At 43.7% G+C, this 27,960-nt stretch overlaps 1 protein-coding gene across 3 annotated transcripts in view; it reads right to left on the bottom strand.

The window, feature by feature from the left end:
- Positions 1 to 27,960, bottom strand: part of CLCN2 (chloride voltage-gated channel 2) — a 1,173,779-nt gene that overhangs the window by 580,597 nt on the left and 565,222 nt on the right. For all 3 annotated transcript variants that reach the window (XM_069618787.1, XM_069618789.1, XM_069618788.1), the window contains exons 5-6: positions 20,882 to 21,015; positions 9,854 to 9,931 (exon numbers count right to left, since the gene is read on the bottom strand). In XM_069618787.1, coding sequence (XP_069474888.1) covers positions 9,854 to 9,931; positions 20,882 to 21,015 — 212 coding nt within the window. The remainder of the gene's footprint in view (positions 1 to 9,853; positions 9,932 to 20,881; positions 21,016 to 27,960) is intronic.

Below are 27,960 nucleotides of genomic sequence, written 5' to 3'. Positions count from 1 at the left end.
GAGGTCGAGAGACACCAACCAGTCCTGAAGTTGAAGAGCCTGGAGGACTTGAGAGTGAGTAACCATTTTGAACTTGTCCTTCCTGAGGAGTTTGTTCAAACCGCGCAAGTCCATGATGGGTCTCAATCCCCCGTCTTTCTTCGAAATCATAAAATGAGGGGAATACCATCCCTTGTTCCTCTCCGCTACAGGCACCAGTTCTATGGCGCCTTTCTCCAGCAGGGATTGAATTTCCTGCGCAAGGAGCGGATCCGGACTCTTCAAAGAGAGATTCCCAGGTGGATTGTTGCGAGGCCTCTGCCGGAAAGGAAGACAGTAGCCGTGGGCTATGATCTCCAGAACCCACACACCTGAGGTATTGGCGCGCCATTCTACAAGATGCTGCGCCAGCCTTCCCCCAACCGATGAAGCATGGGCCTCAGTACTGAGCAGAAGCGGCTGCGGCGTTGCCTGAGGTTAAAGAGGCAACTGCCCGAGCGGCCTTGGCACCTCGAGTACCTGGTTTTCCACCTCTGGCACTCTTACGGTTGCCCCTTTGACTTGCAGCTCCTCTCCCTTTACTAAAGGATGAGTAATAACAAAAGGAACCTCCCCTCCATTGCTGTCCCCTAGGACGAAAAGGCGGAGGTTGGAGGACTGCAGCGCCCAGCGACTTTGCTGCAGCTTTGGAGGTCTGCAAACTCTCAAGGCTCTCGTCAGCCTTGCTGCCAAAAAGATGTTCACCATCAAAGGGCATGTTAAGGAGCCTGGCTTGTACATTAGGAGCAAACCCCGACTTCCTCAACCACGCAAACCTGCGTATCACGGTGCTCGCTGCCATGGACCGGCTGACACAGTCTGCCATGTCCTAACCCGACTGAACGGACTCACACATGGCATCCTTGCCATCCTGAATAATAGCAAGAAAACCATCCCGTTAGTCCCCTTCGGGAATATGTTCAGCCGCTAAGGCAATACAGTTCCACAGAGTGTGCGTGAAACGAGACAAGGCACATACGGAGTTGGCTGCCTGAAGCGCCATACCCCCTGAAGAAAACACTTTCTTCGCTCAGCCATCAAAACGCTTGTTGTCCCTATCAGGAGGGATGGTAGGATACGACACCTGCTTTGCTGGGGCCGTAGATGCCTGCACCACCAAACTCTCCGGAGTGGGGTGCGTGGTCAAGTAGCAGGGGTCACTACTGGCTGGGTGGTATTTACGCGGCAAAGACTTGTCCACTGCCGGGAGACTCTCCAGAGCAGTCCAAGCCGCTGCCACCCTTCTTTGCAGAGCCATATGGAATGGCAGTACCGGGTCAGTGGGTGGACCTTAATCAAGGATATCCGTATGGTCATCCTGCACAAAATCAACTGGGGGTGCCGAACACCGCAAGAAGTCCATGACTCTCGACATAAGGCGCCGGTACGATGACTCGGCATGGGTGCCAGGCTCAGGCCTACAGAACTCCACCTCCGGAGAGGTGTCCAGACCACTGGCGTCATGCAGTGACTGGCGCAAGTCCTCAATCTGGCTATGACCAGAAAGAATCTCATCCGGCACCGTGTCCGGAACCAACCCATCTTCAGAACCCTCCTGCACCTCAGAAATATACTCAATAGGCTGGAAAGGGGGCAAAGAATACGGGAGAAAGACATGTTTTACCTTGGCCAGAGCCTTTCTAGGGGGTTCCCCCGTGCCACGGGGTACCTCCGACACCACAGCCTCGAAAAGGGTTGAGGGCGTCGAGTGAAACGGCGTTGACGTCAAGTGAATCGGCGTCAACGTCGAGCACGGCGCCGACAGCATCAACGGCTTCGACACAAGCCTCGAGGGCGGAGCCCCGAGCGTGTCCTTCGACAGCCTGGGCGTCGATGGCGTCGACGACTTCCTCGAAAGAGTTTCCGAAGCAGCACAGCTGTGGTGATTACTGTCATAGATATGGAATACGTCGGAGGGTCCAATCCCCTCGAAATGTGCAAGGCAAGGTCCCAGCTGGCTCTGAGCCTACACTAGTTTGTAATCCCTTCATTACCCTTTTGTTTCTTAACACCACCTTTCTCTCAATCATTCTAATATGGAGGGCTACTCAGATGACGTAACCTCAGGTGGGCAAAATAACACAAGAGTAAGTGGAATGGATTTCTTGATTGAAGGATGAATTCACATCGGGACTTCTTTGAAATGTTGCACCTGTGCAAAGGCAATTCTACACGACATTACATCTAGCAAACACTTTTTCTTTTCATTCATCTTTACAAAAGGTCAATATTTTCCTTGCGCAAATAACATGCTTTGTCAACAGAAGGGTAAAAAATTGCTCCCTTTGTGCGAATATATTGAAAGAATATGTTTTCGGGACTAGGACACAATTTTCCCTAGGGGTAATACCGGGAAAAATAATGCATGCACCTTTACAAGGTTTCTCCAATGAAGCCCCTGGAGAGTTTGCACAGGAAGGAGTCCGCAGAGTTTAAATGTGGACGATAGGGTAGCCCACAAAATGAATGAATGACCTTTAAGCTCACCCTAAATCCCCAGAAAAGTGACTGGTCTCCGAGTGCTAACTTGTAGCAGAAGAGGGATTGAAGACTGTGGAAGCCCTGATGGAACCTGCAATACATCAGAAGGCCAATGGTAACCAAAGTGAGACTCGGGCAGGGCTCACTCCACTTGTCTATGCAGAACCAGCTTCAATGGCACACCTTTACCTCTGTGCTGTCCATAAACATCACTGATGCTGTTCATTGCGCTAATGACGACCACCAAAGGGCAGAGCGCGAGCAAACACTTTCAACCTGAACCCAAGCCACCAACCCATGGCAGCCACACTCGGAGGACATCCACCTTCCGATAATGCTATGGCTGGAGCCTTCCTCCTCCCATCTGCCACCAGAGCAGTTTGTCACTCGGCGTAGACTGCTTTGCTGTCTCTTCTCACTAAATATCTACATGAAGCCAACCCCAGAAGCCATAGGAGACCTGGAAAACTCAGAACCTGTTCCCAGTGGGCTATGGTTATGAGCAGCGTGCGCCTGACGACTCAAGTCAATTAAAAGTCTTTGGACAGGTGATTCCCAAGGGGGCTGTGAGAATTGACGGGAAATGTTCTGGTACCTAAAAATCATGCACTAGTGGAACCTAACAGCGTACCTCGCCTGCACCCTCTATAACAACCAACCCCAGACCATCTCCCACTCAGCCAATCAGACATTGGGCCTCATCACGTCCTGGACGGTATCCCAGCAGTAATTGCGTCAGGATATCGCCAATGCAAATAGTGTTGCCGCTACTCGGTCTGGCGCAATTTGCACCGGATCCCGGGTAGTGGTAAAACTGTAAATCCCCGTTTTGTTCATTCCACAGGACTCTACGGAGCTTGCCAGCAGTAATAGTGCCGGAATAGGGCAGAAATCTCCAGCTTTCTGTCCAAACTCAGGATTGGGCAGAGCGGTAATGCAGCTGCATTGTTGCCGCTCTGCCCAACGCCTGATGAGGCCCATTGTCAGCTAACTGCTGTATCTTGAGATGCCCCTACATCAAGAGGCAGAATCTTCATTTTGTCAGGTGTGTGTAAATATTTCCTCTTAATTTGCATTAGCAACTGAGCATGCGTGGGAAGCTGAACTCACCTGGGGATTAAGAGGGGTACCGCCACCCAGAACGTTTTTCAAAATATTGTTTAGAAATGGTGGATTTTTGCAGAACATTTTTGGGGGAAAATTGGGGAAAATGCCAAACAATGTACATTCACAAGCATTACAGAACAGGCACATTTTGGTTGGGTGAAGAATTATGCATTTTTTGGGTAAATGTTTCAGCTTGTTTGTTTTTCTATAATACAACCAAAACGAATCACTTCTAGGTGACTGAATTTGAGGTTAAGTGATTTGCCGAAGATCACACTATTTGGTCAAGTGGAGAAGTTGATATTTGAGCACAGTTGTCCTGTTGGCCTCCAGTTGAGCCAGAAGACCACACATTACCTCCCATCTCCATTATTCGTTTTTAACCAACATACTCCGATTCCTGCATTAAAGTGTGCAAAGATCTGACATCCCTAATTGTGCTTAACAAAGTTGATGTGCAAAGTACAAATCTTAAATTCACCGGACAGTCTAAAAGAAATTATCATAGAAACGTGTTGGGTAACACAAGTCTGATTAATTCTCTTCCTTATGGTGCGTGCCTGCCAACATGTTGTCCATTTAATAGCATTTTAAATAACAGATGCTAATGTCATCCAATCTAATGGAATTCAATATATGAACACTGGAAGGATGAAAGGTGGAGTCGGACCCACTCAGATCCCAACATGTGAAATGATGTAGGATACGCACAGCTGCAGAAAGTACTTCAATCACAGTAAATAACACACTGCATACTGCCTGCCCTTTACAGCAACCCGAGGCCCTTTCCTGGGTGGCGCTATATTCATTGTGGGACTGAGGAGGCAACAGGGAACCTCGCCCTGTTGCCTCTCTACCCTCCCCTCCATCCCCCAAAACAAAACATACCCTTTCCCCGGATATGAATACAGAAAAGACAAAGGGCAACTTGCTGCCCATGGACAGTCGATACCTGTTCCACCACTGCCTATGACTCTCATTGGCTTGGAACAGGTTTAAATATCTGGAAGGGATGTGTAATGTCTGCGCAAGAAGAGTGGGTTGACAAACACAAACTTTATCCGGACTATGGATATGATGGTGGCACACTGGTCACTGCGTTAAATGACTTGGTGGGGGAGCCTATACTATGCAAATGGGGCCAACTCCAGAAAACAATGATCCCTAAGCATTTTGTAATTTCATTCCCTCTCAGCCTCCAAGACGGTGAAGGGAAAGATAATCTTACACACTTCAAACTGCATAGGTAACTCGTCTTTGCTTTATCGGGGAAACGCGTGGCTCCATTCAACGTCTACTCCACCCGGCTTCTTATGGAGGATGGCTCTGTGTGATCAGTTAATGTTCCCCCTTTACCTGGAGCTCTGCATCACACACACGCACAATATGTCCGTGTCCAGCAAGAGGTGTTTTCATTCAAAGCATCCCTAATATCTCAGTAGATTCTGTGGTTTAGTAAATATCCCAATAGCTGGGCTCCGCAATTCTCTGAAGTCCTATATAAATATTCCTGTACATGTACCCCCTTCACTAATAGCACCCATCTTCTAATTACTCCACCTCTAATTACTCTGCTGTTAAAGTAGAAGTGATATGTACTCCCTCGACGTTTACACTTAAGATTGACTAACACACCAATTTTTTCCCTCTACGATTACAATCACGCACGCCAGGAATATACTCCTGGGTGCCATTCAGCAAGGAGGAACTCAACCACTCTGCCATCTCAACCTACAACACACATCACCACACATGTCTTAATATGGAGACGCTTAGGCGCACCAAGAAACAGCAACCAGGCCCTCTTTCTGCTACCACACTATTCACCACAGCCGCATCTTTTGCTAGACCCAAATCAGTAATCGGCCAAGCAAATGGTAGACGACGCGGCATGCATAACATTTTGTGACAGTTATTGGAACGTTGAACCCTCAGTTTCTTTCATATGCTCTGTATGAACTTTACTTAAATATAAAGAAACCAATCAGATTATTCTTGAATGGCACAAAAAAGGTGTCATATCTGATACAGAAAGGCAATTTTTCATGACAGATGGCCCCACCAATATATTGGACACCAACAATATATTTCTTGCCTAAACTTCACAAGGAATTCAGTGATATACCTGAAGGCAGACCAATTGTCAGCGGAAGAGGTGTATTGGAACCAGTCTCCATCTATATTAACCAATGTCTATTACCTGCAATGCTTACCACACTGGCATACCTAAGAGACACGATGCATGTCCTTCAAATTCTCCAAGACTTAACATTCAAACCCAATTTATTGATGGTTATTTTAGATGTCAAATCATTATATACTTCAATCAAACATGATATGGCAATGCAAAGTGTTGATTTCATATTTAGACAAACTTCAGCTTCATTCTACTTGCATATTGAAATGCTCAAACAACTTCTGCTATTTACCCTTCAAAACAATATCTTTCTTTTTAATGAGACATATTACAAGCAACTAATCGGTATAGCAATGGATGCTAGTTTCACGTCAGCACTAGCTAACATTTTCATGCATTTTTTGAAGAACAACATGTTTTTCCCCAACACCCATACAAACCGTTTATATATCTTTGGAAAAGATATATAGGCAATGGTTTCATGCTCTGGTCAGGTAACAAGGAACAAATTCTCCAATTTGTAGATGTGCTCAATTCTAATACATGGGTCATCCAATTCACTTGCTCATCCAGCACTAGCAGTATTGATTTTCCCGACCTCACCATCGTGAAGACCAATGTTGGGTTCATTACCAAAACCTTCAGAAAAAGCACCTCAGTCAATTCGGTTTTGCACTCCAAAAGTTGTCATAAAAAACATGTTATCTCCAACATCCCGAAGGCGGAACTTATTAGAGAACAATAAAATTGTACATTAATTTCAGACTTTGCCACAGAGTCTAAACTTATTCAGATGAGATTTATATAAAGGGGCTAAAATGGTAAACAAGTTGGAGATTCCATCAAATAGGTCAGCGAGTACAAGAGAGATGTATTACTTCAACCCAAAACTAGTATCACCAAAGAAGGACCAAACAAGATTCGACTCATCACCAGATATAATAAAGATAGCCACTTACTGTACAACATTATGAAAAGACACTGACACTTATTACATCTGGACATTAACAAATGGATTGATCCTTTTCCTTACTTCACCTACAGTAAAGGAACCACTTTAAAAAATGTACTGAGTCCGTCATTCATGCAGCAGCAAGAACGACCATGCACTTGGCTCAGTCAAGACCACCTTACAGGTTTCCGCAAATGTAGTAATTGCTCAATGTGTCCTTACACATTAGAAACTAAGAATGTCTTGTTCAACCCAGGACAAACTCATCATATTGAAACCTTTATGAACTGCAATACAAAATTCACTGTATATTGTATTATCTGTGTTTGCAACAAATAATATATTGGTAGCACCATTAGACCTCTCAAAATACCTATTAGAGAACACTATCCACCATATCTAGCCAGGATACTAAATTCCCACTTGCCAACCACTGGCAGAAATATCACCAACTGTATCAGAAACAAGATATCAGATTTGTGGGACTAGCGGGGGTTGTGGGCAACCTTACACTAATGTTACGGAGACTTGAAGCTAGACTTATATGTCAGTACAGGACTGTGTATTGTGGTCTCAACACAGACCATGAACTTGGAGTTTTTCTTTAAGTTATGCATTGCTCTGGTTAAATGTTTTCTCTTGTAGTTTATTTAGTCTTTTATTCAACCTAGGACACTATCCACATCCCAGTATGAATTTGTGCCTTATATCGTACCTAATTAATTGTACAGGTACATCCCGTAACTATTAGCCACACATATCTAGAAATGTGTACACTCAGAGGGAATGCTTTAGAAATCGCACGGGACACTTCTTTGTCAATAAACATGACACGTATTAAGCCACATTAACAATCCACAATGCAGTGTTGCTTTTTACCTCATTTCTCTATAAACAGCGCGTGACAGAACTTGGCGCGCACATTAGATTAATTAATATTGTATAGCAATTGTACCACGACTCCTTCCTTACAATTGCGACAATTCCCTCTGTAGTTTGGAATAAGTCGTTAGTTGCACATTATATATTATGTGTAGCCGTAGCAGGTTAAATTGATATTGACAAATTGGAATCCAGGTACAATTCCGTATTTATAATTAATTTAGTAATAATCAGTTGATTTGCATCCTAACCACATATATCCATAAGTTTACCATGCAGGATTGTCTAATGCCCATTACTAATAATTGTCTCGGAACCCCTTCCAAGATGGCCGTGGTGCAAACTAAACGTTGCTGACTGCCGCCATTACGCCCAGCACACGTGACCGTATTAAAATACAGCCAGACCAGCGATCGCGTAGGAACCAGCCACACCGTCCAGCAGACCCCTGAGGTAAGCACTTTGGACATGGTCCCTTAGACCACTGCCCATTGACAGGGGAGCACTAATTCAGCTGACAGCAGCAATGTTAGATTTTTTGATATGTTCGTAATCAGTTATGTTGACTTTTTCTCTCCTCCGCTCCGCAACACCGGGTTTCATCTAATGTGCACCCGCCTGGTTGAAATCATGCAACAATCTCTTCTGATGCATTCAGCACGGAGGGATATATAATAATTTGCCGCAACTGCGAAGATTTATAATTCAGGTACTTGCTCATTCTTTTTTACACCAAAACAACAAATTGTCACGTTACACCAAATTCGATTGGTTATTACTGTGTATAAAACTTGTTATATACGTTAGTATACTAATCATAGAATCTTTCCCTACAGCAACCCTACAACTTACCTGATATGACTGCGTTAGTACGTCCTCATTTATAAGGTACCTTACCAATAATATAAGCAAACTCACTATTGCTTGCACCTAACCTTGGCACCAAAAGCAACTCCAAATGGAGGACTAATCAAAGTGTCACCGTTTTGTCTCTTCCCTCCCTCTCTCTCTCCTATGACCATTCTGCCTCACCAATCTGTTATAACATAAACTGTGCTACGATCCATTTTGCATCTGCAAATACATCTAAATCACAGTATTTACAATATTCTTCTTTCACATAATTGATGATGATCTGTCAATTCATGATCTATTGTACCCTACTGAATAATGTTTCATGCTTTGTTGTCTGAAAAACGTGGGTTTGGCAACTCAATTGTTTTGGCCTAATCCATATCAACTGGAAACCATCCTTTGAATTTTGGGTTGTTAGACCGCCCGCCCCACTTCTCCATTAACTGTTTATGTGATACTGTACACATGTAATTTGTGTGTTACACTACATCACTACTTTTTAATTTGTTGAACTTTTTACTTTAAATACAAATTCCTTTGCTTTTGTTTTGTTTTTGATTGTAACCAAATTGGGATTATGTTGAATATAATCAATATGTTTTGTACCAGCCTCAGAGGAAGAGCAAGGACTGCTCGAAACACGTGTCAGGCTGTTCATTGGTTTTTTAAATAAGTCTGCAACTCAAACAATATCTGATTGATAATTGTGTTGGCCCAGTGACACTGAAAAACCTACTTTAGTTCTGTCTTACTGTGTAGTGCCAGGGCAAGGCACTCACATCCTCTGTTCACCTGCTGCCTTCCCATCATTAACTTTAAGCAAGCGCAAGGCTCAAAATGTGGCTTTTTTGTGCGCTTTACCTGTTTTTACTTAAATATATATTGGTTTCTGCATTACCAACAGGGCTATGCCTCAAGTGTGACTATTGTGTACCCCTAAATTATCCTGACCAAGGAGGATGCATAACCAATCCTTAGCAGAAAATGTATGCCTGTGTCCTTCAAATTTTACAGTGGCATATATTTTGTCAGTGAGCAAAGACAGCGGCTTTACCAAAAATATTGGAGCTGTGCTCAAATTTACACTTTTCAGAAAAATGGGAGACGTATGATTAGCCAACTCAAAAAGGGTTTTTGCAGTGACCCACCACCTTTGCAATCTTCAGTATAGAATTCATTGGACCTAGGTGCTGATCTCATCCTTGCAGTAATTGTTCCACTGAACAGTTTAACTAGGCCAACAGACAGAAAAGTTACTGTAGGTTTACCCTTTCCATTGCAAGCCATCAAGATGGCTTCAGGGAAAATGTCATGGTTAGATCATGCAACACAACACGTCCCTCAAACATAACCAGTCTTTCAGTGATAGTACAGCGGATCCATGTAACCTGGTAGGATTCTTCAGCGGACAGCAGATTTACCTCGTATATTCCTCCAAACAGGGACATGAACTTGCTGAGGAGCGTGGCACACAAACTGGCAATGTGAACAAACGGACCCTGGGAAAACAAACAAGCAGTCAAAGCGCGTTAAGGAGCCGGATCACAGAGACAACACCAAGAGCAAATTCTCACTCCATCAGAGTCACCGACAATATACAGAGCAACAGAAGGTCAGCCAACCTGTGCATATTTAAAGGGTCTTGATCCTGTCCAAAGGTGGGCTTCACACAGATCAACAAAGTTTAATCCCTTTCCTATCACGTGACATCACATGCAGCAGCTGAGTAGGACTTATTCCCGTTATGGAACTTGTGACCAACATCAGTTTTACTCCCTTTAAAGTTTGACTTCATACACCTCAGCAACCTTCCATGGCTGCCCAATCAAGAACCTCGTGGACAGTGAAAGGGTATCACTCCTGCATATGACATAAACAAAGCAATATGGCTTTCATGCCCTGCCAGGAGGGCGGACATGTCCTTTAACGACCTGTCAGCCCTAGGAATGTGGGCCGTTAAAGGCCATGTCCAACCTCCTGGCAGGGCATGAAAGCCATTCACGCCCCAGGGTTCGTCCGGGGTGCAAATGGCTTCCACAGTTTTTTCATTGGGAGATCCGCGCTTCTAACGCAGCCGATCTCCCGATGAAAAATGACCAAAAAAAGTTTTTAAAAAGATGGCTGCCACCATATGCAAAAAGGGACTAAGTCCCTTTTCCATGTCTATGGAGTTGGCCAAATAAGAGGAGTTTTGGGACCGCTGCGCAATCCTCTGGGCTTGCAGGTAAGTGGAGGGCGTGGGGCTGCAACAGGGAGACACTCCCCGTTGCCTCCCACAATGAAAATAAAAAATAAAAGCACCACCCAGGGAAGGGCCTCGGGTGGCTGTGACATCGGGCGTGGATTGTGTATTCTTGCCCGCGGTTCGAGCTACCTGATTGGCCAAGCGCCCGTCCCTGGGTGCAAATGGAGTATCAAATGGAGTATCACTGTTTTGTTACACTAACCTCACAGTCAGCCACAAAGTTAAATTCACTCCTAATCATCAAGTTGCTTCACAGATGCAGAGCCACAATCCCCTCCAATCACTAATTTCACAGATAACGTATGTCTATTTCCTTTTCACTAATCCCTCACAGAGCAATGCATAAGCAACTCTTGCCCATCACTGACACATGTATAGCAACAGAATCGTATGTGTCTTCCATCATGGACCTCAAACATAACAAGGAATTCCCATTCCTCCCCCTTCACCAACCTCAAACACAGCATAAGAATGGCATTCATTTTCCAGGTCTGATCTCACACCTAACAATAGACTCGCATCCCTCCTCCATGACTGACCTCACACATAGCAATAGTATCTCATGCATCTCCCATCAATGACCTCAAACAAAGCAATAGAATCTCATTTCTCCTCCATGACTGACCTCACACATAGCAATAGTATCTCATGAATCTCCCATCAATGACCTCAAACAAAGCAATAGAATCTCATTTCTCCTCCATGACTGACCTCATACATAGCAATAGTATCTCATCCATCTCCCATCAATGACCTCAAACAAAGCAATAGAATCTCATTTCTCCTCCATGACTGACCTCACACACAGCAATAGTATCTCATGCATCTCACATCAATGACCTCAAACAAAGCAATAGAATCTCATTTCTCCTCCATTACTGACCTCACACATAGCAATATTATCTCATGCATCTCCCATCAATGACCACAAACAAAGCAATAGAATCTCAGATTGTGACTACCTTCACTTTATATCTAAGACACAGCAAAGCAGCTCAAATCAATGAAACAAAAAAAACTGCAGATATTAAAGTGAAGGATGAATGAATATAAATCAATAACCATACATTCTGCCTTGTAACTATACAGCACTTATAGCTTCAGCAGCCCTTCCCTACCAGGTAAGTAGGCCTAGTGCCTCAACTGTGTCAAATTCCCAGGTAAGTACCTGGGAAGCTTCTTAGGCCCCAAGTGGATGACTGAGTCCAGAGAGCCCACTCAGGGCGGTGACTGGTGCAGCGACTGGTCAGCCCACAGGATGGTCTTGGGACATTACCAATGCATTCAGGTGGTGGGCTTCTCATTCGGGGGGGTACACAATAGTTAGTCACAGCAGTCTAAAGGTCAAAGCACCAACGAGTGCATTCTAGGATCATTGCAAAAGCAGCATGGATTCACTGGGAGATGGCTTTGGCAGTGCAAGTTGGCCATAGCACCAGTCTTCTGGGTCTTCAGGTCAGGCTCCACTTCTTTGGGGTCTTGTCTCCAGTGGCCAACCTGAGAAATGGCTGCAGGGACCCCCTTCGCCCCAATGGCAATGACCTCCACCATTCCAACAGGTAGGGGTTTTCCATTTATGCACAGCCTGAAACCCCAAATCTGCCCAGAAAAGGACATACTCTGGCATGCATGAAGATTGGTCTGCATAACACATGGAGACTAGAGGGTTGTTTAATGACCTAAAAGGAATAATCCCCCAAATTAATATTTCAAAATATACACAAACAAAATATTCCTTTAGGTCAAGTATTGTGCATCCCTATGCAGTTTAGTGTTGTTACAAATGTCAATCATTGTAACATCTGATAGTGTACAGCCATTTTCCATTAAACATGCTAACGCACGTACTTAATACATTTAAATATCAGACAGCCAACCATTTCCCATTTTCTATCAATAAAAAAAGAGTTTACTCCGTCATTTAATTTTAACAGATCGCAATTTCATAAAACATTCATGATATTAAACAACTTGTGGGTATAGTAGTAGTGTTAAAATAAACTGTAGTTTCCGATATACTCTCCACTTGATCTTCTGATTAAAATTATTAAATCTCTCATACAACCTCATATGTTCTTATTCACTCAATCACTTCCTATATAACCCAACATGTTTCGCTCTTTCTCATTCAGAATAGTTATTTTTGGAGTTTCATCAGGGGGACACTTCATACAATAACCACATTGACCAGACAGTCCCAACCTACATTACGCCAGGTCACTTGAGCAAAGCATTTTGCCGAGGAATTAAAGCCATATCCTGTGTTAGTTCATACCACATATCGTAGTTTCTGGGCCTGAGTGAGCTGAAAGTAGGCCAGAGCACAACATGGCCAAAGGACAGTGCTTAATCGACATGGCACGGCAATTCTGTGTAAATTGTACTCATAAAGACATACAGTAAAACAAGATGGCACAAAACATGGTTCACGGTCACCAGCCTGTCCTAGGTACATCAAGAAGGTATCAGAAATGTTCCTAGAAACTAAAGAAAAGGGATTCAAAGTACCCCTGCAACACTTCACTTAAATGCGATGTGTGCTACTGTAAAAACACAGGAATGATAAAAGGGGACAGAGTCCGCCTGCACTGGTAACCAGAAGGGCTGACCAGCACAGCCAAAATAAATGATTTGAGTAAGAGAAGTAAAGGAAAAAGTATTTATTTGCCACCAAAGTCAGGTCATGCTGATGTCAATGGAAGGACAGTTGAAAAAAGAAAAACCTTTCCTAACAGGAACCCCTAAAGATTTGCAGGGGAGAACAAGGAAGAGACTCCAAGAAGGATCTATGGAGCCAGACCTGAGAAACCCAATTACAAGCCCACAAACGCCCCTCACGGCAGCCTGGGAAGGAACGGAAAAAGGGGCAAGGAATAGGAACTCTCTCAAAAAGGGAGTCCCGGCGGTTAGGTTTATGCTGCAGAACACAGCAAGTTTAAAGAACTGTATCTGGAAGTGTGCAAAAGTGTCTGGCTGTTGGGCTGGAGTGAACGCCCTCTGCTCTACTGATATCCTTATTAAGCCTGACTTCTGTTGCCTTGCGAGTCGGAAAGAGGAAGAAAACCGTGTCCTGAAACACGTTCAACGCTACTGCTCTGCCTTCTGGCCCGCCCCTCCGGCCTCCCATTGGTCCAGCTCGCACGCTTGAATCCGGTGCACACGCATCTCACGCGCGCATCCGAAGTGTGTGAAAGTGTCTGGCTGTTGGACGGAGTGAATGCCCTCTGCTCTGCTGCTATCCTGATTAAGCCTGACTTCTGTTGCCTTGCGATTTGGCAAGAGGAAGAACGCTGTCTCATGATACACGATCAAGTAATTACCAAGACTGTGTCAGGTGTCTATTTACAGACATGCTCACATTGGCGTGCAAGACTAAAAACTCTGAGCCTGATATTTCTTTTGTTCTGTTCCCGCAGCGCTACTGCTCTGCCTTCTGGCCCACCCCTCCGACCTCCCATTGGTCCAGCTCGCACACTTGAATCCGGTGCACGCGCATCTCACGCGCGCTTCCGGAAGTGTGCGAAAGTGTCTGGCTTTTGGGCTGTTCGGCTGGCGGGGTTAGGGGTAGGAGTACTCACTCTTTTTACTATCAGTAAGTGTGTTAGTTTACTGTTTTTACCAACAATTATCCTGGTACCTACTGTTATTGCTAACTATTACTGTACCACATAATCATGCGTAAAAACAAACTCCCAGCAATGAGGAGAGATGCAGGGGCTGACTTTTTCACTGCTGTCAGTACGAGACGTGCTAGTCGCGCACGGGCTGCTGCTCTTCCATTACCTACTGTGAATGATGAGGAGGGAGCCCTCCTGCAATGTGCGCAAGATTGTTCCCCCCGAGTGTAAAACCATTGAGGATCAAATCGATCCGTCACAGCCACTCTTTGTTGACCTAGACTCACCTAACTCCACCCTAGCTAAAGGTAAAACGCTGGTTAACGACGATATGTCGTCCGTGGTGGAAGTATCCAATTCAAGCAGTTTTTGTTATGAGAATCTTGCGGATTTCCCATTTACCATACCACTGGAAGGTATAAACCGAGTGGCTGGTATGGTGGGGAACATGAATGATTTAACCCAACCTGCTATGGGGTCTGATTGTTCTGCTATGATGAGTATATTTAATAGATTGCTGCTGTCTGAATCAAGAAAACAGACAGCAGCCTTACTGAGTTTGGCCAAAGAGGTGGACAAACTACCTCTGAGATTTACTGAGTCTCTTGTTCAGGCCTTGAGGCTGAAGATACGTAAAATGAGAAAGACAGTAAAGTGGACCAACTGTGTACCCAAGCCAACTATATTGCCTCAAAGGAGGAAATTATTATAATTGCACCTACTCAGGAAATGGAGGGGGGAAACACTCAAAAGCTTCTGTTCTGAATGGAGGTCTGGGTGAAGAAAATCCTAGGGTTGTCACTGATGGGAATGTCTCTTTAGAGTGTCCTACTAGTGACGACTGAGGTGAAACTATCCAAAAGGCAGGGGAAAAAAAAGGCCAAACAAAGAAAAAAGAATAACAATACCATTGCTTCTCTCAAAAAAACTTCAAGGAAATTTCTGAGGGATGTTGAACCGAAACAGAAAATGACAGTTGAGGAGGGCGAACCTTCTGTCACTGTGCACAAGTTAGTATTGCCCACCATAGAGTGCACTGTGAAAGGTAATTTGGTGAATCACAAAACCAGAGATTAAGTAATTGTACAAGATCGGTTCACCGATGGTGAGGATTCTTTGAATGATGCTATGAAAAAAAAGGGATGTGATGTTTGAGATCTTTAAAACTGTGCCTATGTTAAGTACTAATAGTGTGACCTCGAATTTCGAGTCTCTCTGGGGGCAAATCGTACACAGGGATGGCAGAGACGGCAGTGTATTGACTGAAGGGAAACTGGTTGACACTAAGAAAATTGCTACACCAGGGGACCTAGGGCACAAACCTGATGTAACTACTGCAAACATGGGTGTGGGTAATGCTGAACGTAAGAGTGATAAGAGAGTGCCATTGAGTACAAAGCAGTATGACACTGAATTTAGAGCTAATACTACTGAGACTGAGGTTACATCCCCACTGAAGTCTGATTGTGAGGCTGATGTGGGCCTTGAAGTCTCTAAAAATGTTATGAATGCTAATGAATTACGGCAACTGATCATTAAGGTGCTTAGGGAAGATCTTTCTTCGGGTCCTGGGACAACCTTTGATGCTATATCCCAATCAAGGATGACTCAAGAATCCCTACCTGTAACTAGTGCTGGGTTTACTTTAGTAGGGCCTGGAAAGTATGTTCTTGGTGCTAAGTCGAATGAGTGTGAGTTTGCAAATGAGTATCAGACGTTTGGTAAGTGGGATACTGATTTAAGACAACCAGCTTTTCCAGAGATGCCTGGGCTAATCCTCAAAGCTTTATTTGAGGATAAGGGACATGTACCCTTGAATAGACCATATATCTTATCATTATTGGCGACAATCCTTGAGATCAGCCTAATTACCTCATCGGATATTAAACTGGTGGATTTTATACACCGATTTAGGTAGGACTATGTTCACCTTGTTATTCCCTCACCATTGGTCAGGTTGATGCTTTTGAAGGAGGCAGAACAACTACAAATCTGTGGTTTTGATATTTACGAATATAGATCTAATGTGCAACATCCTCCAAGATAAATACAGAAGCCGGTGTCTTATGACGGGGGCTACCAAGAGAGAAATGTCATCTCTAAGGCCGAACCAGATTCGAACAAACAGGATTGGCGATGGCTGGCTTTGTCACTAAGGGAATCGATCGACACACTTAAGCAGCTGGGCAAGCCTCTCTAGCTCCTGCCACAAGTTAAAATGTGTGAGCTGGAACTCGAGAGGCTGTCTCACTTGTTACATAATGAAAAACTGATGAGATATCTAGCCCAGTTCGATTTTATTTTACTACAGGAGACCTGGTCCAGAGCTCAGTTGTGTTGGGAGGGCTTGGATGTTACCTCGCTCGGCTTGTGCTTATGGAACTAACAAGGGACATCCGAAGGGGGGTCTGTTCATAGCTGCTAAACAAGCCAATAAAATGGAAAGAACTGGGGAATGGGTCTGCTCCCACCACTTTTTATTGGTCTCCTTTAAGGTGGGGGGTAGTAGCGATGGTTATTCGGTGCTCATTATTAATGTGTATTGGAATCACAGCGAATTAACTGACCTTCAACTTGAAAAATAATTCGTAAATTTGGGATCGATGATGGAAGTATGGTTACAAACAAACCAGGGAGGACAGATTATAATTGCTGGGGATATGAATGCCAATTGTTACTGTGACCGTTTAGCGGGGGATGTTGCTCTTGCATTTTCTGGTGCATAAGTTAGAGTGGGTGGAAACTCCAATCTTCGGGGAGACTGTGGACTCACTTTGCAGAGTCTTGGGGTTTGGATCTTCTATACAATGATCACTACACTTGGAAGGCTAGAGGTCTAGAATCTATAATAGATTATGTTTTCCTATCAGCCGCTTTGTCTAAAGCTTTGTGTAAGTTTGAAGTCAATGACTCTGGTAGCAGTGATCACTGTTTCCTTACTTTCGAAATGACAGTTGACTACAGTAAACCAACTGTGAAGACATACACTCACAACGTGGGGGTTAATGTCAGAGGGAACAGAATTAAATGGTGCCATAGACTTAATGCTAATTTCACTGCCACTATGATTAGAAACTGACAATATGTCGATTTACAATCGTGTTGCCTGCTACTCGGCTACAAACTTTACTAACTACATTCAATCTTCTTCAACTAATCTGCTGGTATACCCACGTAAGAACACTAACGTAACTAAAAGCCATAGACATCTCATGGACATTGCTCTTCATGAATGTAAGATCACTTATAGGAAAGAGCTTAGACATCCCAAAAAAGCAGGATTGTCTCACTCCCTTGCCTTGATTGAGAGGAAAAAAATTAAACAAAACTATAAAAATTGGGCAATCCATCATAGAGGATGCCGTACACAGCACGATGGGGAAGCCATGTGGAAATCTCTCCGTGTACATAACTGTATGAATTTCTGGATCCTAATGAATAACTTGGAAAGACCTCAGAAAGACGCTGTTCTAAATGCAATCTCAGAAGATTTGTGTTTGGGACACTTCTCCAAATTGTATACCGATAGCAAGAGAACAGAGAGTTTTACGATCTTACATAGACCTGAATGGTTATTGCAAGTTACGACGGAGGACATAATCTCTCTTATAAACAAATCAAAAAACTCGGGTGCAACTGGCCCTAATAATCTTTCCAATAAACTATTGAAACTCAATCCAGTTATTTGGGATAAGGTTCTGTATATACTTTATGGTAATATTGTAGTACACAAATGTATTCCCAATCATGGAAAGTCTCAATTCCCGGTTTTTAAGATGGGCTCTCGTCTGTGTCCTTCCAGTTACAGACCAATTGCGATCGCTGACCCAGAGTCTAAAATATTCTGTTCCCTTGTCCTATCGGAACTACAAGAATGGATCAGAGCAAAATCCATCCTAGATCCCAAACAAATAGGATTAAAAAAAAACATTGGAACTGAATGTGGGAGGCTAATATTAAAATCCCTATTAGCTAAGTCTATGATAATAGGCAAAAGATCCCTCTTTGTTGCATTGATGGAGCTAAGATCTACCTTTGACTTGGTTAACCAGAATCTTTTGTGGCAGAGGTTAAAAGATCTTGAAATTCCTTACACTTATCGGATATCATTATTGCTCTATACATTGATACAAGGGTGATGGTACGTTTAAACTCTGAGGGCCTGTTGTCCAAGGAACTTTTCCTACCTAACGGTCTACAAGAAGGGTGTATGCTGGCACCCACAGTCTTCAATTTATATGTTAGTGGTGCAAACAAGGCCCTAAGTGGTAAAGGTTAAGTTTTCCCTAAGTTGGATAATAGATGTCTGACATGGTTGGCTTATGCTGACTACTTTCTTTTGATGGATAACACCAAGATTGGTCTGCAAAGACTATTAAAAGCATTCGAAGTGTTTATATCTAGTTTACAACTTAAAATCAATCCATCTAAGAAGGTCATCGTGAGATTTGGCAGACGTAACAGGAAAGAAAACGGCTTTTCTTGGTTTTATGGGGACAAGACAATCAAAGCCCAATCTACATTTAAATATCTGGGTTTCTACTTTTCTGGAGTTGATTCCAATACTTTGATAAAAAGCCAGCTTAAATGAAAAGCTGAAATTGCCATCAGACAGATGTGTGCCATTGATATGAAATTTGGTAAATTTTCAATGGTCCCCTTAAGGGAATTTTATATTCAAAAAATGATACCTCGCCTGATGTATGGTATGGAACTGGTCTCGAACGAACTATACGATTACCCGAATTATATTGAAGGCAACATTTGGAGATCTGTTATGTTTCATTTGCCCAAATGCATACCATTAGAATTGTTAAAATACTAATTGGGTTTACAATCGCTCTCTGCATATGCTACATGGAAAAGAATGTGTCTCTGGAAAAAATGTAACACAGCTTTGGAGGACACATTATATGCAGGGGCCTATCATGAATCGACTAATCCCTTTATACATAAACTTCATGTGGAGACAATGTGTTGGTTAGTGTCTTTAGGCATGTCAGTTACTACACTGTGTAATAAACCAGTAAGGATCAAAACCAGCCTTATGGGCTTTGATTGGCAGAAACCTAAGCTTAACATTTTGGAATCCAAACTGTATAAATACACATGTTCAACATGGAAGTGGTTTCCAGTTATAGAAGGATACCTGACCCAATATCCCAGTAAACGCATGCGTAATGACTACATGCGTTTTCGTTTCAATGTTCTGCAAACCAATCAAATCAAAGGTATTAGACAATGTAATTCAGGTAACTGGTCTTGGTGCAGATTCTGTAATATAGAGGGAGAAGTGGAAACTTTGCAACATATTTTGTTGGTCTGTTCAGGGCTTAAGTCCCAAAGAATAAGGTATTGTGCTCAATTTGTAAACTCAATTTATGATGTAGACAGAGATTTCATATAGCAAAGAATGCTACATGATAATTCCATCAGGTTAAAAATTCGGGTGACCACCCTCCTGCCAAATGTGTGTGACTTGAGCTAAGGCAATTAAAAATGTGGTTAGCTTATGTCTATTTTATGTTATGGGTTTTTAAGTCATTCTTTTAGGAGGTCTAGTTTATCTTGATTTTACTAAGACAAATTGAATTCTGAAATGTTTTTGTTTTTCTTGTGAAAGTTTTTAAGGAATGTGATTCTCTTATACCTGATTTTGTTATGCGATTTTTAGTAAGTTTGTTTTAGGATGTTTAATTTACTTGGAAATTATTGGGATATATGTAAAATTTGTTTTTTTCTATTTTTGATACTGTTTTAGGTTGCTGTTTGTTTTGAGATTAAGCTGTAAAATCTTTTGTTCTGGTATTCTGTATGGATTATTGATTTTCCCAATTTATTTCATTTTAATATGTGTACTTGTTAAAGTATTAAACAATGTCTGATTTTGTAAAGGTTTATAAATAAACCAAAACAAATAAAATAAAAAAAATAAAAAATAAAGAACTGTAGAACACAGAAAAACTGGGCTCTTTGCGAGCAGAAAAGGACTGGAAAATGCCAGCTCAAAAACAGAGGAAAGTTACAAAGGGAATCAAGGAAGCGAAAAATACTAATAACCAAACACAAATTAATCCAATGATGGAGAAACAAGGAGCTACAGACTAGTAACAAAACAAAAACAAAAAATCAGGAATATGGGCTCAGCCACAAACAGGAACACAGTAACACAGAACAGCACTAGACTGAAGAAAACAGAGGCTTTTAAAGCAGACTTATGACCATGTGCCTTTGTGTGGTCAATGCTTGCACCATCTAGCCACAGGTGTTGCTTTTCCTCCACCCACATTTGTCCTGCAAAGGTAACAATTAAGCAGTGAGCAAGTGCAATGTTTAGGATAAAAAGCAGACTGTCTACCAAAGGACCCAAATGGGCCTGCTTGGATGTCAAGTAGGAACTGGAGTCTTAGCAACAGTATTATGTCATAGTATTGTGATGGAAAGTCGAACAGTGTATGGACCCCAATGCATGCCACCCCCGCCCCCAATGGCAGGAACAAGTGTCCAGGGAATGAATCATGACAGGAAGGCTGCCCCCCCAGAGCTCCAACGGCATACACACAAGAAGAGTAAGGATGTTCTCTTACCTCCTTCCCAAGGGGCATGCCACTCCCCAAGGCGCAGGTCAGGCCAACCACCTTGGCTACAAACGTCTTTAAGGTCAAGTATTCCTTCAGTACCACTCCTCGCAAGATGGTTTTCATCTCTGGGATTCCAGAACCTGGAACAAAAAGAGGAACCAATCAAAGTCATCCAGTGAGTAGCAGAGAAGAAACATCCAATACACCAGCTGAGGCGGGTACGGCTCCCAGGGGTGCACCAATCTCATCAGTATCCAGGGGCACCGAAATTGTAGTTATCCTGCTTCTATCAACATCTAGGTGGCACTCACTTTCTGTCAGCACCTGTAGGGTGTTTGTTTTCTATGAAAACCCTGAGGGCACGCTGGGTCTGCTAGGCAGATCCCAGTGCTATCAAAATGACAGTCTACGAACATTGGGGGGTGCCCAGTGAAATCAGACAAGGGATTTGTTAATCTCCCCAATTAGAAGATAGAGTAACTGGGCTGAGGAAATCCCCTGCACCAAAAAAACAGAAGAGTCCAACAGTGTTGCAAATGTCACTGTTTAATGAAAGCTTTCGGTACAGGGATCAAGTTAATTAAGCAATAGGCCCCAAGCAGGGGGGGCATTACCACATGAAGTGGTAATGCTCGGGGCCTATTGCTATTAGGACCCTGGCCCATAAGACGGGGGTGCTAAAAGCATTTTTTTCTGTTCCAAAATGCTCCAGGGTTTCGGAACAGAAAAAAAAGGCTAAAAAATGGCCGCTGGGAAGGGAAAACAAAGTCTGTTTTCCCTTTCCATAGTGGCCAGTGAAAATAAGTGAAAAAGTAAACAAACAAAATGGCCACCATGGAAAAGGAGAAGGGGCTACGTGTAGTCCATTCTTCCTTTCCATGACAGCCTGTCATGGATCGGGAGCAGACGCACTGAGGACATAAGTGCTCCTGAAATGGACAGAAAAAAAGGTAAGTGGGTTGGCAGGGCGGGGAGGGAATTCTGTGCATGGGGGGACGGGAGGGAGACAACACCTCGTTCCCCAGCGGGTGAAGATGGCAGCCTTCAGCCGTGTGGTGGCTCAGAGCGTGGGATTACCTCTGGTAAGTCTCCCGTTCTGAGCCTACTCATTGGCTGAGTGGCTGCCACACCCCCCCCTACCCCCTGCCAGGGACAGAAGGGGAAGGAACGTTACTGGAGGTGAGGGATTCCCAGTCGGGTAATACCCGCACAGGAGCAAATGGTGTGCGCTTTTACAAGGCACATGACACCTCACCGAGTACTAATGAACAATAAGCAATTCTCCAATACTTTCTCGTCGTTCTCAGGCTCGTCACAGTCTTTTAAGACCCTGTGACACAAAATACAAATTACAGTGTAAGAAACCAAAGGGAACATGGGATTGATAAGTGAGGAAAACTACATATATAATACATACATGGTTAGTAACCCTATTGGCTAGGAGATATCTGGTGGCTCCTACTGTGACCACCTACTAAATGTTGCAACTATAGGTATGTCAGGTTAGCACGCTGTGATTGGGCCTCACAACAAAGCATGAGCTAGCGTGGGAGGTCGATAGGGATTGGTTAGCAAGGGTATTCTCAGCCTTGGCGCTTTGGAAAGGTACCAGCCCATGAGTAACTATTCAAGGTGGTGGAAAAAGCCACAGAGGTGCTGCTTGTTCCCTACAAGTTACCATCCTCTAGGCCTTGATACAGAACACTAAGCTTTCATCCTTGTATTACTTTTGTATTACCCTGCCTTCAGTTGGATGGGAACAACGGTCTCTGTCTGGGTATAATAAATAGGCTCTGTCTTGCAGGTTTCAGGTCACGTGTGGAGGGACCACAAACTTAATTCTCCTGCTTGCAGACATGAGGATTTGGGGTTTTTACTCTTGCAGTTGTCCCATCTCTTCTATTTAACTTGAAACTTTCCCTCCCTCAGTGTCCTTGACAAGGCTGTGCTCAATGGCTGCCCTGTAGCCTGGTCTGCGTGTCTCAGCATAGTCAGCAAGCCAGGCCTCTCTCTGTATTCTCGATTCCTTCCAGCGTCTTCCATTCATTTCAATGCGGCTGTGACTTTCATCTTTATTTACACGGCCGTTCACGTTAGTTGCATTTAAGCGTCAGCAAGCAGTTCATATGTATTCTTGTGCAACTTGTGGTTACTGCATAGCGAAGGTGTGCCTGTCCTCTATCTAAATGAGTCACAAGCATGTCCTTTTTGTCTAAGAGCAGTGTGACTTAAGTGTCTGCGTAACTTTGTGCAGGAATGCATGTGTGCTTCATTTCTAACGCACCTACGTCGTGGTCTCAGTCGTGACGTCATCAGCTTTCTTCATGGTTACAGTCAGTAGACTTGCTCCATCAATTGCAAATGGATCTCTTCAATGACATCAGAATAGGGTCTAAATGGCTGTCTGAGTGAATAACGTTTCTCGCATCTGCTATACATCAATGATGGGAAGGAGGGGGCCAGGAACGATGTACACCTCTCATTTCTGTGGCATCGAGATGAGGGCAGGACCAATGCAACAAGGGCCACATTTAGGTCTCCCTCTTCATCAGCTCCTAACTACTCTGGAGCCATCCATCTTCTACCAGAACCCAGAGGCCCGCTGATTCGAACACCATACATAGGAGACCCATTTCCCTAAAAAAAAAAAAACAGGACGCCCTCCGTCTACCAGGGACACCCCAATTCTAGAAGATAGTGACAAACTGTGTATTAGCATGTAGGGGTGCTCAGCTCCTCTAACACCTCTGGGAGCACTCAGACACCATAAGCACCCAAAGGCACCCTGATTCTACCACCATACATAGGAGCCCTGCTTCCCTAAAAAACCCAGAGGACACCCTACATCTACCAGGGACGCACCATATAAGACAAAGTAACACACAGCCTACCCGCATTCAGGGGTGCCCAGCTCTTCTAACCATTCTGGGGGTCCTCATCTTTTACCTGCACTCAGAGGCTCCCTGATACTTACAGCACCCAAAGGACAAGCTTCTACCATCATGAAAGGAATCGACCTCTTTCTACCAGCAGCAGAAGGGCACCCTGTTCCATAGGCAGCCAATAGGATCCTGGTTTTAAAAGCACTCAGGGACGCCCCATTTGTAAAAGTGCCAAGTTTCTACAAGAAGAAAGTTTCATCTGCTTCAATTACCAGGCACACCTTGTTTATGCCTGCACTCATCAGAAACCCAGCTTCTATCACCAAGAAGTACACCTTGCTTCTGCCAGAGCAAATGTCCACATCATTTTACAACCATTCACGTATTTCTTCCATGGAGGAGTTCACTCCGAATCACCAGAGAAATACCCTGTCCTTCCCAGCCTCAGAGAAAGGAGCATGCTTGCTTTCTAGTAAAGTAATTTTGCAAGGCAACACAAAGACATACCAGGTTAAAAAGAGGGAAGTCATTGGAAGCCCCTTCTAGAAGGTCTTTAGCCACCAGACTCCCTGAAAGGTTACTACAGAGAAATGGAGAAAATACAAGAACATGGAAAAGCACCAGTTGGCTCTGGACAAAAAAACACAATCAGCATACTATCCTCAACAACCATCATAAAGCGTGGACTTGTACCTGTATTTTTGGTTTTGGTTAACGCAAACCTTTGCCTTAGGGCACAGGGAGTGCAGTATGAAGCACAATCAAACACTGATGACAGCATAGCAGATCATGAAAGAGGCTTCCACGTCATGTTAAATAATGAGGACACCCAAGTTTGGCTCACGTTGTTGAAGAACCTAGAACGCAGGATCAAGAACGCGAGCTACGCGCAACAGGTACACTATTGGGTCAACGGCAACGTGCTGCGCCTGTGCATTTTTTCACTGAATGTTTACCACAAAAAAAAAAGAGGGCAGGTTTCTCTCAGGCAATATGGGTTGTGGGAGAGTGGGGATCATGGGTACGGAAATAGTGGCTGGTGTTCGGGGTTCCCAGTGCGTTTTGCGGCATAAACAAAATAAGTAAACACATTTGCGGTAAGAAATATCTGGTGAAAAAATGTTGTGGTAAAACATGTCAGACCATGCTTGTAATATAGCACATTGGTTAGACAAATACATAATGTGCATACAGAATTATCGTGACCTTTAAAACAGATGCGGTAGAAGATCCAATTCTGGGAAAGTCCTTGCAGAGTTGCGTAACCCGTGCACACAAGGCTTAGTGGCGCAACACCAGTGGGCTGACCGGGCTTCAGCCACCGCCGACATTTTGGGCTATGTTGACTCGACCTGGCTGACCTACAGAGCTGTGCCGTACAGACAGGACATGGATGTGAAACTAACAAAGGCCCTGCATTAAAGCACTTCACTGTTAGCATCTGCATTAATGTGCATACATTTTTAGAGAATTGAAATTGCCATTTGGGGTTAGTACTTCCATAGCAAGGGGGTGATTGGAAGGAGAGCGAGGCGACAAGAGACTGCTCATTCTCACAGTGGTCTTAAGTGTGTGGTTTAAGGCGTGGAGAGAGTTCACTGCTTGTAACATTGTAGCTGCACTAGAATAGTCTCATTAGAATGTGTAAAGAAGTTTGCTGCCCCCACTCAAATAACTTTGCCCCCTACCGTCTCTGAAGTTCGTGCCTCTTCCAACATTTGAAGGGTTAGCCCCCCTCGATCCCCTGTAATTTAGGTTTCGATGCGCCTCTGTCAAGTGTCCATAGATCTATGAACCGTGGAGGGATCTGGGAATAGCAAGAACGTCATGATACCCTACTCATGTCAATGACGTCGGCGAGGCGAGCCAGCTCGGCTCTACCAAATAGTCTAAAGCCTGATTCAAAGACACCAACACAGACGTTTGATTGTGGTAACTACATGCACTGCATATGTCGCTAGCGGATTGTTGCATTTCACTAGGGATTGCCACCTAAATCAGGAGCATCTCTTCATTTACGGGCTGGAACAGTTTAATTGCACTTGTCCCAAGTGCCTTGCTGTTGGCTAGCTGAGATATACACCTCTTATAAGCTCCAACATCTAGAGCCTGTGTAAAAAAAACAAACATAGATTGTGTTTTCTTAATTAAAAAATCAAAACATTCCTCATACAGCGCAATGGCAATTTTTGTATTGAGTCTCAGCATCAGTTTACACTTTACCACATATGTTTTCAAGTTTGAGCCCTGTTTTGTTAAGCCCCATGAGAATCACCGTCATATCTTTGAACAAGGCGGCCATTTTGATTCCGTAGGCACCATTTTCAACATGCTGCCTTAAGTTAAAGTGAGTGTCAAGAGCTGCCATTTTCTGCATTTGCTCCTAATTTGGACAAGGCAAACGCAGAACTCCAATCATCTGTAATGCTTCATCTTCAGGGGACGGCTATTCTTTTAAAGATATTTCAGAAGTTTTGAGTGGGCTTTCAAAATATATTTGCATATTAACCTTCTAAGAGAACCGAGGTTCTTTCTCACACTGAGCCTAAGCCCCTCCCAGGCCCCTTGATCTGGAACTTTCTATTTAGCAGATGGAACTACCTTTCAGATGACAAACCACAGTGTAGGCAGCCTTGAGATCCATTTTAAACACTGAATAGGTCTGGACTCACTGTCTATTGGGTTGGACTTGCAACCTGCAAGGCACCTGATTGTGTCCCATCGTACCGCCATTTTATGACCAAGGTCAGGCTGACGATTGACGCTCATGTGCCGCCTCATAGCCTGAACAGTGTTCACAAAGGATGGTTGCATTGTAACATGTACTTGCTGGGTTAAGGGCAGGATGGGTTGAGGGATTGGGTTAATGGTTTTCGGGTACAATACATTTCCTGGTCCAGGAATAGGCTTTAACTGGGTAGTGGCCAGATCATAAAACAAACCACAAAGACGTCTGTGCCAAATGTACCCCTATCACTCCCCACTTCTGGCATAAAGTTCTGGGACACAATACAAGTTTTGACCTGAACTCCGAAAATAAACGTACCAAGAAACGCCATGATGTGGCGTGGACACAATCCGTTTTTTGTTAACAAAAATGAGAAACTATGTTCTCCAACCGGATGAATTGGCAGAGTAAAATTTTAAGTGACTCATCGGCATCGCAAGAAAGTGCAAATATTTGTTCAAAGAAAAGCCTTATCTGCACCCAAATCACCAAAGAATATGTTTTTTAAAATTGCATTTTAATTACCAAAATACCATCAAGCCAACACAAATAGCAATAATCTATCCTCGAGGGGGATATATAAATGGCAGCACATCCCTCCAAACTCAGACAGGGAAATTATAACTAATTCCAGAGGCCCAGGTAGTGCCTTCAAACATAGCAGTCATTAAATGCTGGTCAGATCAGTTAATAGCTTTCAACTTTGCCTTCTCGCTGGGAAGAGCCCTCAGTGTTGCAGGTGGATGAGGTCTTGAATCCAGATTTCAACTATGGGTTTGATCTTCACCTTCCATACTTTTAAGGATCTGCTAATAATGTGTCAGCAGGGAATAAAGAGCCAGAATGTGGAGGTCTGCAAATGATGTCAAATATAACCTTATTATTGATTACATGCTACGAGCAAAATAAAATGCTCAGAGCGATCATAGACAAATTTCCGATGATCTTTTGGGGAAAAACAGCAAGTCGTCCACTAGTCACGCCGCAGGATTTCATAATCCAGGCGGCTTAGATCTTGTCTGGGAGAGTGGCTAGACCGGCTTAACAAGGTCTCCTCTAAAAACCTCCGATGGGATTTATATTGTGCTGCGTCTGATCGTCAATTTCCACAGCGGGCGCGCTGGCAGACCTGCGATTCGGGGAAAAAACAGCAGTCTCGATATTGATTTTTTTTGTTTTAAAGCATGAGCCGCTGATACCGCGGTGATGCATCTTACTCCAGGGACATGGAAACACAGCTTTTGCTCAGTACAGTGAATTATCAAAATATATTTTCCAGACAGCTATATATGGCGATTGTTATGTGTTCTTGTGCACGAGCAGGAACAAAGTGGCAAATCAAACAGCCACCAGTCCTGGTGGGAATTTTACGACCCTGTGGGTTAATAAACGCAACCCTCTCCATTATGGTAGCTACAAAAAGTATTTCGCCCCAACTGAATTTTAATGTACCCCCTGATTGTATGAAAAGGCAT

Source organism: Ambystoma mexicanum, chromosome 10, assembly GCF_040938575.1.
Source record: "Ambystoma mexicanum isolate Mex_15411 chromosome 10, UKY_AmexF1_1, whole genome shotgun sequence".
Lineage (NCBI taxonomy): Eukaryota > Metazoa > Chordata > Amphibia > Caudata > Ambystomatidae > Ambystoma > Ambystoma mexicanum.
This window is presented reverse-complemented; position numbering and strand designations above follow the sequence as displayed.